At 44.2% G+C, this 12,059-nt stretch overlaps 2 protein-coding genes across 5 annotated transcripts in view; both read right to left on the reverse strand.

The window, feature by feature from the left end:
• tmod1 (tropomodulin 1) overlaps nt 1–8,180 on the reverse strand; it is an 18,432-nt gene extending 10,252 nt beyond the window's left edge. The window contains exons 1-5 of one of the 4 annotated variants that reach the window (XM_030350474.1): nt 7,863–8,179; nt 5,667–5,712; nt 5,407–5,539; nt 1,443–1,599; nt 514–630 (exon numbers count right to left, since the gene is read on the reverse strand). In XM_030350474.1, coding sequence (XP_030206334.1) covers nt 514–630; nt 1,443–1,599; nt 5,407–5,529 — 397 coding nt within the window. In that variant the 5' untranslated portion in view covers nt 5,530–5,539; nt 5,667–5,712; nt 7,863–8,179. Of the gene's footprint in view, nt 1–513; nt 631–1,442; nt 1,600–5,406; nt 5,540–5,666; nt 5,713–7,853 lie in introns of all 4 variants that reach the window. The other 3 variants (XM_030350475.1, XM_030350477.1, XM_030350476.1) reach the window with 3 other exon arrangements.
• Nucleotides 8,181–8,366: 186 nt separating this feature from the next.
• The window catches only part of LOC115540273 (tudor domain-containing protein 7B), a 58,003-nt gene continuing 54,310 nt past the window's right edge, over nt 8,367–12,059 (reverse strand). The window contains exon 23 of the mRNA XM_030351418.1: nt 8,367–9,051. Coding sequence (XP_030207278.1) covers nt 8,807–9,051 — 245 coding nt within the window. The 3' untranslated portion in view covers nt 8,367–8,806. The remainder of the gene's footprint in view (nt 9,052–12,059) is intronic.

Consider the following 12,059-nt stretch of genomic DNA (forward strand, 5'->3'; position numbering starts at 1 on the left):
AGCGAATATGTTAATATTATTATTAAGGAATAAATGATTTACAAAAAATACAAATTCTATAAAATATGTCCATCTCTTGTTTCTATAACGCAGCACTTCATTAATGTATGTACTCTTGTTTCTTCATGGTTGACTGCCCTTCTTGTAAGACACTTTGGGTAAAAGCGTCAGCTCAATAAATAAATATGATGAAATACTTATGAAGCTGGGAAGAAGTATGTAGTAGCTGCTATGTGCATGTAGTATTGTATAGTATAGTGAGTAGCATATGTAGTAGTACATGATGTAGTATATAGTACTTATAGTACCTGCTACCTGTTTGTAGTATTATATAGTTTATAGTAAGTAGCATATGTAGTAGTACATGTAGTATTTGTAGAAGTATATGTAGTATTTGTAGTAGTATATGTAGTATTTGTAGTAGTATATGTAGACTTGTATTAGTACTTGTAGTAGTACTTGTTGTACTTGTAGTAGTACTTGTAGTAGTACATGTAGCAGTACTTGTAGTACCTGCTATATCACAGAGCTCGGCGTCGCTAGCGTTAGCCAGAGCTTCCTCCAGCTCGGGTTCAAGGGTCACGTTCTCCAGGATGGGGTCGGACCGCTTCTTAGGAATAAACGCCTTACCTACACACACACACACACACACACACACACACACACACACACACACACACACACACACACACACACACACACACACACACACACACACACACACGCGCATCTCAACACACACACGCATATAAATATATAAATTATTTTTCTCTCTTTACGGATCTTCTATCTCTCTGTATATAATCTCCCTATGTCTCCTTACCTCTCTGTAGTATATAGTCACTCTACCTCTCTCTCTCTATGGAGTCTCTAGGTCTCTCTTCCTCTCTCACTCTATGGAGTCTATTGTGTCCCTACCTTTCTCTCACTCTCTGTAGTATATAGTCTCTCTATCTCTCTCACTCTATGGAGACTCTAGGTCCCTCTAACTCTCTCTCACTCTATGGACTCCCTATGTCTCTCTACCTCTCTCACTCTATGGAGTCTCTAGGTCTCTCTACCTCTCGCTCACTCTCTGTAGTAGTCTCTACCTCTCTCTCTCTATGGAGTCTCTAGGTCTCTCTACCTCTCTCTCACTCTCTGTAGTATATAGTCTCTCTACCTCTGTCTTTCTATGGAGTCTCTATGTCTCTCTACCTCTCTCCCTCTCTATGGAGTCCCTGTGTCTCTCCCCCTCTCTCACTCTATGGAGTCTCTAGGTCTCTCTACCTCTCGCTCACTCTCTGTAGTATATAGTCTCTCCCCCTCTCTCACTCTATCGAGTCTCTGTGTCACTCTACCTCTCTCTCTCTATGGAGTCTCTAGGTCTCTCTACCTCTCTCTCACTCTCTGTAGTATATAGTCTCTCCACCTCTCTCTCTCTATGGACTCCCTCTCTCTACCTCTCTTCTCCCCGGTGAAGGGCACCAGGTCCTCCTTGTCCGGGTGCTCGTTGGCGCTCTTCTCCAGGTGTGCCAGCAGGTCGTCCCTCTGGAAGGTCCCGGTCGGGGCCTTCTTGGTCTGGTCCTTCTGCCGCATTCCGGCCGGCAGCAAGGCATTCTGACCAGGGAGGATTCTCATTGGTCACTTCATACAAAAACATTCATTACTCTGTTAGGACAGAAGGCAGGACTACAGGACCAAACGGGTGTGTATGCTCGTGTGTGTGTGTGTGTGTGTGTGTGTGTGTGTGTGTGTGTGTGTGTGTGTGTGTGTGTGTGTGTGTGTGCGCGTGCATGTGTGTGTGCCAGTGTGTGTGTATCAGAAAGATCAATTGTGCGTGTTTGAGGTGTTAAAGAGACAGTTTATGTGGGAGCATACATATGTGAGAGTGTGAGAGCATGAGTGTGAGTTTGTGTGGGAGGGTGTGAGAGAGAGAATGTGTGTGCGGGTGTGTGTGTGTGTGTGTGTGCATGCTTGTGAGTGTGCGTGTGCATGTGCGCGCGTGCCTGTGTGTGTGTGTGTGTGTGTGTGTGTGTGTGTACAACAGTCAGCTAGAGGAACGTGATGCCGTTGTATTTAACAGATCCTGTCTGCTAAGACGGTACCCAGAGCCTCCCTGCCCCCCCCCCCCCCCCCCCCTCCCTCCCCCCCCCCCCCCCCCCCCAACCCCCAGGAACCAGACCCTTAACCTCAAGAACGAGGTAACCTTCAAAGCAGTCATATTAAACGGTCTTGCGTAGAGGAGTGTAGCGAGGTCGTATGAACCACATGACATGAAACACATTGCGTATAGAACAAGTTTATCTGGACTTCTTTGGTCTCGGCCGAATTAGGATCCACTTGTTTTGAAGTGTGCTGACCGTTTAACCCTTAACTTCCTGAACATAGCAAAGAGCCATACAAACTAAACTTATCTTAATTGGGATCCACCACACTAGCACACTGTAATATAAGAGACAATTCTTCAAATGCCTGTTTTTAAAACCATGCAACCCGCAAAATCCTCTCTGTTTCAATGGAATATAAATCTCAGAATAGCTGGACCAATAACATCATATTTATGTATCGGTCCGATGCAGAACACAAATCTTAGACCGAACTTATCCAAGATTCTTTCGCAGAAACTGAATTAATGTTGGAGCCTGGAAACACCCATATGAAGCAGAACTACGGGTCCCCTCGAAGGAATAAGTTAATCCACACACCTTGGCCCTTTGTTACGGCTTCTGCCGTGGATCCTAGCGGGAGCTGGGATCACTGTGTGTTTTGTCTCTCTGTGTTTTCATACTATGGGCGGAGCTAGCGGACGCCAGCCTCTCCGGACTCCTCCTTCTCCACCTCAAGCAGACACACCTGAGGATCATGTTAATCAACCCTTCCTGTTTATATACTCCAGCTGCTCAATCAGTCATCGCCAGATCGTCAAACACTAGCTCCGTTAGGAGGGTTCCTACGTAACTATGTTCTTGTATTCGTGGATATCGGCTTCTTCTCCTGTCCAGACCGTCTCAGCAAGAACAAAGGAAAAATCCCCACAACTTTTCCCCTCACTTAACGAACAAAGAAAACTATTCTTAACTCGGAGACCAGGAGATAGTGCTACTTTTAGGGGCTAATCTTATCTCTTCGCCCAGAGACCAGACTGGACCAGAACCTCTGACAGCACCCAGCTGACCTCCAGCAGCAGGGAGGAATACCAGCAATATGTACCCGTCCCCACATTGTATAAGATTGCTCATTTCATCCATTCCTTGATTGAGTGGTCAGAATGTCTTTAACTTGTGATTGTTTTATTATTTATTAGAGTATTATTATTTGTAAGAAAGTCTTAATTGTAAGAATTGTGTAATTGTTATACTGTTATAATTGTTACAAAGTTATGCTTCCTGCAATGTTATACTTTTTAATATTTTCTGATTGGTTAGAATCTTATAATTGTTAGTAATTATATATAATTGTTAAACATTCTGATTGGAAAGTATGTTATTATTGGTTTATATGTGTGTGGAAAATATATGTTGTAGGTTTTTATCATATTTCTAATTTTATTTAAGACTGTTATGTTGTATAATCTAGCCCCACCGAATGTTTTCCCATATGGCCTGGAATAAACCAAACAAAGGTGGGGTAGGCTCAGTAACTGCTGGTCAATACAAAGCAGTTATAACTGCCAGTCTTTACTGCCTGTCCTAACTGCTGACCACAAACAAATGGGGTTTGCGCTTATTGGCAGCGACGAAGGAGCCTCTGGCCTTTAGGTTAACACCTCCCTCTTTTGATGTAAGGACAATTGCATTGAGGGGAGATTAAACTGTTAAAAGGCTCTGTGAAACTGCATCCTGGGCTAACTCTGCTAGAGAGGAGACTGGTGTATGCATATATCAAATTGGTTCAAATTCTACATTCATATTTTTATATCTCCTTGACACAATGTCTCATACAGAAATTGCCAGGACAAAAGGTTATTATTGTTATACTGTTAGAATTCAATAATTGCGAGAATGCTAAATTGTTATGTTCGAATTTGTTTAATGTTAGAATTGTTAGAATGTTAGAATTGTTACTGTTATTGTTAGAATGTAACAATTGCTAGAATGTTATTATTGTTAGAATGCTATAATTGTAAGAATGTTATTGTTACAATGTTCTGATCGGTCACCAAGGGCCTCATGTTCTCTCTGAGGACGAGGGGAGGGGCTGTGCGGGGGTGTGACGGCAGCCTGTAAAACGTTCCAGGAACAGAGAGGGCAGCCATGCCAGGAAGACCCTGAGTGTTGTTTAATACTGGACACAGACTCACACACGCAAAGGCACTCTCACATGAATACACACACTTGCACCTAAATACACACAGCCACACAAATACACAAACACTCACATACACACATATCAATACATCCAGTCCAGAGAGTCCTGTCTCTACACCAGGGGTCGGCAACGCCACGCGTGCCACCACTGGCACGGGGCAGCATAATCATGGGCACACTTAAAAAAAATATATATTTTAATTTTATTATTATTATTTAAAAAATTCACAGCACAATCATTGCTACCGATTTTTTTTTGCACTTTATTCTGTTTTGGGCATTTCCTGCCAGTGCAAATATGTTTCAATTAGTTACAGAAAGTAGTGTTCTGAAACAAGATCAATTAAACGTTTTTAAACCTATGTTGTGAGTAATAGAGAAGAAAATATTTAAAATATTGTTGCAAGTGGCCTGTATGCATCGCCTTCACATGGTTTTGCAAAGCTGTACATGTCTTAAAGATATTGATTTGGAGGGTTCCAGCATTCTCATATATTCTCGTTTTTTACATTTCTCACAGTGCAAATATGTTTTTGAATGAGTTTCTGAAAATGGTGTTTTAAGATGGGACATATGTAATTATAATTTGTAAACCCTTGTTGCAAATATAAAAACCAAAAAAAGATTTAAAATGTTGATGCATGATTTTGGACTATATGGAAATAGTACAATTCCAGGTCTTCTGGAAATGTTTTTGGTCGCTGTGTCATAATTCAGCTTAATTTTTTATATATTGTTGCTTAAATCACACTCATGAACGAGAAAATGTCTATTGAAAAGGTTGCTGATCCCTGCTCTACACGATCCATGACATCGCTGTGGCGTCCTTATGACATCATGATGACGTCAGGATGCAACCGAGGACAAGCGCTTGAAGACGCGCCCCCCAAACCCTCTGCTTCAGTAACAATGGCAACCTCATGGGCCAAGAACCAACAGTGGACTAGCATCAGCAACCATCGCCTGCTCAATGCTCACTGGTGGAGATTTGTGAAGTAACCAGGAACTAATTAAAGTCAACCAATTCCAGCCCTGTGCGTACAATTTGTGTGTAAAGTGGAAATAAGGTGTTTTGATATGACGTGTGTGTGTGTGTGTGTGTGTGTGTGTGTCATACATCAGGGTCTAGCTCCTCCAGTTCATTCTCTAGTCTCTGAAGTTCTTCCTCTGTCAGCTTCTGCAGCAGATCGTCTTCATCGATGTCCCGGTACTTCTCCATCTCCTTCCTCATCACCGACATGATCACACACCTGATGCACACACACACACAAAATGTATCAAACACACCAAAACAAACATATTCTCTAGTCTAGATAGACAGGCAGACAGCAAGACAGATAGACAGACACGTGTACAGACAGAAAGACAGACAGTCACCTTGATTTTGGCTCTGCAGAGAAATCCTAGATGATTTGTAGTCCGCCTGGTAGAGCGAGGGAGAGAGAGAGCGAGACAGAGCAACAGAGAGAGAACGGGAGAGAGAGTATGAATTTTTGGAGATGGAGCGACCACATAAACATGTGACCTTTGAACCCCAGAACTTTAAGGATCCGCTAGGAAACAAACCATCTCCAGACCTCGCAAGGACACACACACACACACACACACACACACACACACACACACACACACACACACACACACACACACACACACACACACACACACACACACACACACACACACACACACACACACACACACACACACAGCACTACAGGAAACAGATTTGTTGCATCTTTTCGATCCAAAACAGAAACCAGCAGGTGGTAGTCTGCCTAGTGTCTCCTTGCTCTCCCCCCCTGGCCAGCATCACGGTCTCAGTGGTTTCCATTGGAACGAGGAACCAGGGGACAGGGCTCTGCTGTCTCTACCTGTACACCTCTCTTTGTCTAGACATCATGTCCATGTTTACTGGTTAACAGCAGTTCATGGACCGGTAGCAGAAGCCCATTTTTCCAACCATGGCCGGGTCCAGAGGCCGCAGGGCCCAGGGCCAGAGATACGCTGGGGCCCCCATCGTCTGAAATACTACCTGGCTCTCGACAAAAACAACCTGCTATCGATTGCTTCTCTCCCAGTTCCTCGCCCTGGACACCCTGGCCCCGGGCCAGGAGCCCCGTGTGTCTGGTCCATAATACAGCCATGGCCCTTTCCTTCCCCCTCTCCATCTATTTTTTTCTCTCTCTTATGCTCACAGCCTCTTCGTCGATCTCTGTAACACTTGTATCACTCTATCATCAGCAACGTGTGTATTTGACGCACGCAAACATTATTTTGTTACATACATCTTGAGTGTATCCACTATTCCTGACTTTGTGTGCGTGCGAGACGCGTGTGTGTGTGTGTTACCCTCCTAGCACCACTCCCCCCCACCCAACAACATCAAGATAACCTGTCAGGGTGGTATGTGTAGCTTTCCAAGAAATGCAACGAGCAGATACAAGGTAATTGCTTGACCGTGACTCAACGAGGCAAAAAATGAGATATTTTATGTTGAATAAGTAGTAGGTGGTGAATCTAATAAATCAAATGTTAGAAAGTTCACGTTAAAAAGTTCCCTTATTAACTATAAAATGAGTCTCCGAAGACAAAAAAACTCCAGTTGCACAATATTTAGAAACGAGGTAAATAATGGGGCTGTAGGAGATGACTTCTCTTCCTAAACACAAACCTCCGAGGGATCTCAACAGAGTCTCATATAGTGAGCTGCAAAGAGGCTCATCATCCGAGGTTAACTTGCAATCTTACAACCATTATGGAGAAATGGGATGGGAAGGGGAAAGCAGAAGTCAACAGGGAACACGGGAGTGGGTCAGGCTTAAACCTTTGAGACAGCAGGTGGGGGGGGGGGGAGCCGACGAGACAAACCGAGCTCGTTGGTTCAGTATACCTAGTGAGACCGCAGTGTTCCGGGGGTTTGTGAGTTTATGTTTGGCCCAGTTTCCGCGTAAAAGGGCAACATTTGCAGGCCTTTCATTGTCACCGGGTCCAGGCCAGTGTGGTTTCTTTATAAGTAATATGCAACAGTTTACATACGGATTGGTCAAGCTTCAGAAGACCGCAGACTTTGTCTCGGTTGCAGATTTTATGCTCTGCCCGAATGTCCCGTCTGACTTCAATAGAGACAGTGGCCTACATCTTCAACTCACAGGCCAGCAGTGTGCGTAAACGCGCATGAAGTCGATTTAAGATGGACGTTTCAAAGCAGACCATGAAACAAGCCTAATAGTTTGAGTTTAGTCACATTGAGTAATGGGACGTCCCAATCAAACTAAATCCTTACAGAAGTAGGGCTACTACACATCGATGTGCCATGTCGCACTCATTAAATGTTATTTAGTTGCATTGTGAGGCACAGCAGCCGGGTCATCAGTCCCAGCCATATAACGCAGCACCATTAGTCCAATCCCCTTGCTTAAATGGTGCAGGTCCGTTCACCCACGACCACTCCGCTCCTACAAACCTTCATTTTTTTCCTTTTAACTTCCCATTCCCGGGAGAAGATTAAACTTTATGTTCGGTTGTATTGCATGCAAACTTATTGTGAATGTATTTGCGTACAGGGCCTACCTCCTCCAGCGCTATTAATAGCCGGCCGTCCCGCTTTATGAAGGCAACGAATACTTTGACCAGATATGGTTTCCTCTGGAGCCGGCTGCGTCGGCAAGACTGCTGCGGCGATAGAAACTAAAAACAATATCCACAGAACCACGCTAAAGCGCTTAGTCCAGGCCGGAGTTGGTAAATCTGGATCTGCGAGTTGCTCGGTCGGTATCACCGGAACTTTTGCGCCGTCCCCGGCTGCTGTGTGGGTGATGTCCTAGGGCGCCTCTCGTCTCCCGCTAAGGCAAAGTCAACTGTCTGTGTGCGCAAACCCTCCCCCACACGGCTGCCCTGTCACTCAAGTGAGGTCATCATGTGCGCGTCTCACCAGGAGCGCGTGTGGCCTGCCGCGTCTCTTGATAAACACCATAGTCTCACAAATCCAACGTTAGATATCCTAGGTTAACGATGACCAGACCACAGTGAGGGAGCATCTGGCCAGAGACTCTCGAACAACATGTACATCTTATTTTAATGAACAAAATGAAGAGGACAGCGGTAACAAAGCAATTTCCTCACTTTTCAAACGTAACTTATGTACAGGAAAATAAAGAAAAAAACACAAGAGCCAACATGCAACACAAAAAATGTCAAAACAAATCCAAAAAATTATAAAACAAGGCAAAACGTTGATGTGCCGAAATAACAAGTGATCCATAAACAGTAAGATAAGGTCCAATTTTCTTTTACACATGCTAAATCTACTGCTCACAGCACAACCCTCCCATGTACCAAATAAAACCGCACCAGTCGGCCAACTAAAATAACATTTCTCTCAACTAGGTACAGCAGTACTCTGGTGCGTGGGGCAAGAGCTTCAAAATAAAAGCGTGAGCTAAGAGTTCCAAGAGTAAATCAACAATATACACGCTGCCATGATGGATTGGGGGATGCAATTCGGCTTAAGGCCTCTAGATGGTGCTGGTGGCGGGGAGCTCGCAAAGGTCAGTCATAATGTTGTGGATCCACACATCATTGTCTTCTTCGCTGGTGTCCACCAGGAACACTGTCAACCTCCGCTCGCTGACCTCACCCAAGCCGGCCTTGACCTCCGACCCCTCGTGCACGCTCTCCACCTGGGCCACAAGCGCACGCTTCTCCACGTGGTTCCTGAACACCATGGACGCCTCCTCAGACCACCCCCCATGGGGGACACCTGGGGGAGGAGGGGAGAGGACAAGACGACGGAGCGGAGGGAGAAGAGGGAGGAAGAGGAGGCAACTGAGGTCAGACCGAGTGTAACGTGGTAGCGCTGGGTGCGCTTGGGCTTGTGCTGCTTTTGTTTGTTTTGCACTGATGTCTTGTTTTTTTGTTCTCACTCCTGCACTCAATCATATCAATCACCTCCTGGAGGCGGAGCATTGTGGCTGCAGGATGCGGATTGGCTCACCTTGATTGTTGGCGCAGCCCCCAGACATAAGATAAGATAAACTTTATTCATCTCAGGAGAGAAATTTAGGTGTTCCAGCAGCCAGCATACATACACACAACACAACACATGTATACATACATAACCCACCTATACTAAAACCATGAGCCCACAATACCAGAAAAAAAACAAAGAAAACAAAGCCAAGTAGGGGATGGAGGCTCACTCTCTCTCATCTGAGCACAGAAGCTGGCACACTTATACATTTTGTGATCTGCTTGTCAACTTTGCTAAAGATGTTATATTTGTTTTTACTAGTGGTGTGCATAGATTTTTTTTTTTATCTAGAATAATTTTGGAATTAATCTAGATTAAAATGGCAAACGGCAAAAAATCCTTTAGTTTACCTTGACAGCTGTCAATTATACTTGGCAACGGTGAAATATTAAATATAATCCACCGCCGGAAGTTGTGAAGTGCCCATGCAAGTGAACGGAGCAGTCTACAGCATTGAGAAGAGCAGTGTAATAATCCATAATAATGTAAGGTTTAGAAGTTAAATATTTGAAAGTTGTAGAATAAATTAATATAATTTATATTGGAGGTAATTTGCTAGAAATGTATTTAAAATGTTTAGACAGTTGATCATTTACATATTTATGTTACACAATTATTACTTACATATTTACATGTTTACATATTTATAGGCCCACTATGCAACAATTTTAGCCCAAATAACCGTAATTATGCAGGTTGAAAGTCGTTCTGATCGTTCTACCACCATTTCTGGGTATTTTGGCGGGTGTTTCATTGCCCCAAGTCGCTTCTCCAAGGAAAAAGCGAATATACAACTTGCTCTGTTCGGACCGACACAATCCGGATGTGACGCAGCGGAAGTATCCAATCGCGCCTCGAAAATGTAGTCAGATTGTAGTTTCGAAAATGCTTTACGGCACAGACATACCCCCAAACATGGCACCGGCTAGATATAAACAGCCAGTTGCGAGGCAATTGTTGCATTCATCATGGATCAATTGACTGATAAGGGACCCAAGAGGCGACTGTCGGTGGAACAAAACTCCCCCTAGCGCATCTTGGCGGAAAAAGGGAACATGCAAGTTTCTGCCGGCGACCCGCCGACAACTCTCGCGGGAGTCTCGGGTCTCGAAAAGTAACGAATTGCTTTACAGCACAGACCCCCAAACACGGAACCGGCTCGATATAAACACAAGTAAGGGATTGTTACATTCATCATAGATCAGCCGACTAAAAAGAGACAGAGAAACCCAATGTCGGAGGAACAGAAGAAGAGACAAGGGAGACTGACCGACAGAGAGGCCAGACACAAGTAAACGTTGGGCGAGCTTTTCAGGAATAGCGTGAACTGAAAGGAAATAGAAGACTGCAAATCAGACGCCGACTTGGCCGTGTTGCTTTTGAAATTGAAAGTACCCTTGGGTGAACTTTGTCTTCGTGGTATTCTTGATGTTGATAGTCTCTGTAAAAAAGTGTTTGCTCGACCATTTTGTTGTGAGCCCTGTATGTTTCTAGCTTGCTTGGTTGCAACCATGGAAACACCTTTGTTTCCATGGGTGTTTTGCTGTTCGTCTGTCTCGTCCCCCAGACACAGGCTGAATACCCGAATCCAGGTTCTAGTTCAGTGTTTCCCACAAAATTTTTGGAGACTATGGGGGGGGGGGGGGGGGGGGGGGTATGTAGCGATTTTTTATTTTTATTTTTTTGGCTCTAGGGGGCCCCCTTGTAGTGGCCCGGGGCCCCAAGCAATTGCGGGGCCCCAGGCAATTGCCTGGTATGCCTAATGGGATGCAGCACCTCTGCTCTCATGCAATCCCAATGAGAGCGACACGAACTTCGTCTGAGCAAAAAAAAAAAAAAAAATAATAATAATAATAATAATTCAATAATGCACGCAGAGACTATGGCGGCCGAAATTAGACTATGGCGGGGCGCCATAGTCTCGTCAATGTGTGGGAAACACTGTAGTTTATTTAGATTATTATGTTGGCCAACACTCTTACACTGAATGTTCTGTTCAACCAAAGATAAAACAATTATAATCTAGGATATAAATTCTCCCCGTCAACTATAAAAAAGGATGGATTTATTTTTATTGCAATACAAATATACCATTTTAAAAATGTATAACCTTGTTTACACTTTATGAACATCTACTTCTGACATGGCTCCATTCATTCGCCGGTTTCTTTGAAAACAAATGCACATGGCTAGCGTAGAAGTGCATGGGGAAGGGTCGTCAACGAATTGTTACGACAGTGTTGTAAAATATCTACTACGAAGCTGAAGGGGGCGCTGTGTAGAGAAAAGTGCGTGTATCAAACCAAGAAAACAGCGAAGAAATGGCCGATCCTGCATAGTGGGCCTTTAACACAGTCAGGATATTCTGTTGAATCTGCCTCTGATTCCCTCACGTTTACCTCAGTCTAAATTCTAGCTTCTGATTGGTTAGTTCAGTCACGTGATGGGTCCGAACAAGGAAGTGTTGTGAGTTGAAAAGTAAAGTAAAGTACCGCTTGAGAAAGTCATCCGACCGTCTCCCTGCTGTTTATTCTCCTAAAGAGTGATCAACCACCACATATCGAACCCTCACGTTACAATAATTCAACTCGAGTTTTTTTTTTTAATACAAGTGGTGAGTACAAAATGCGCCTATGCCCAGCTCCCAACCCAACTTTGAAAATAGATTAACGGCGATATTTCTTTTATCGCCCAATAAAAGTTTCGCGTTAACGCAGCCGTTAACGCAGATAACTGCC

This window comes from Gadus morhua, chromosome 3, assembly GCF_902167405.1.
Source record: "Gadus morhua chromosome 3, gadMor3.0, whole genome shotgun sequence".
Taxonomy (NCBI): Eukaryota; Metazoa; Chordata; class Actinopteri; order Gadiformes; family Gadidae; genus Gadus; species Gadus morhua.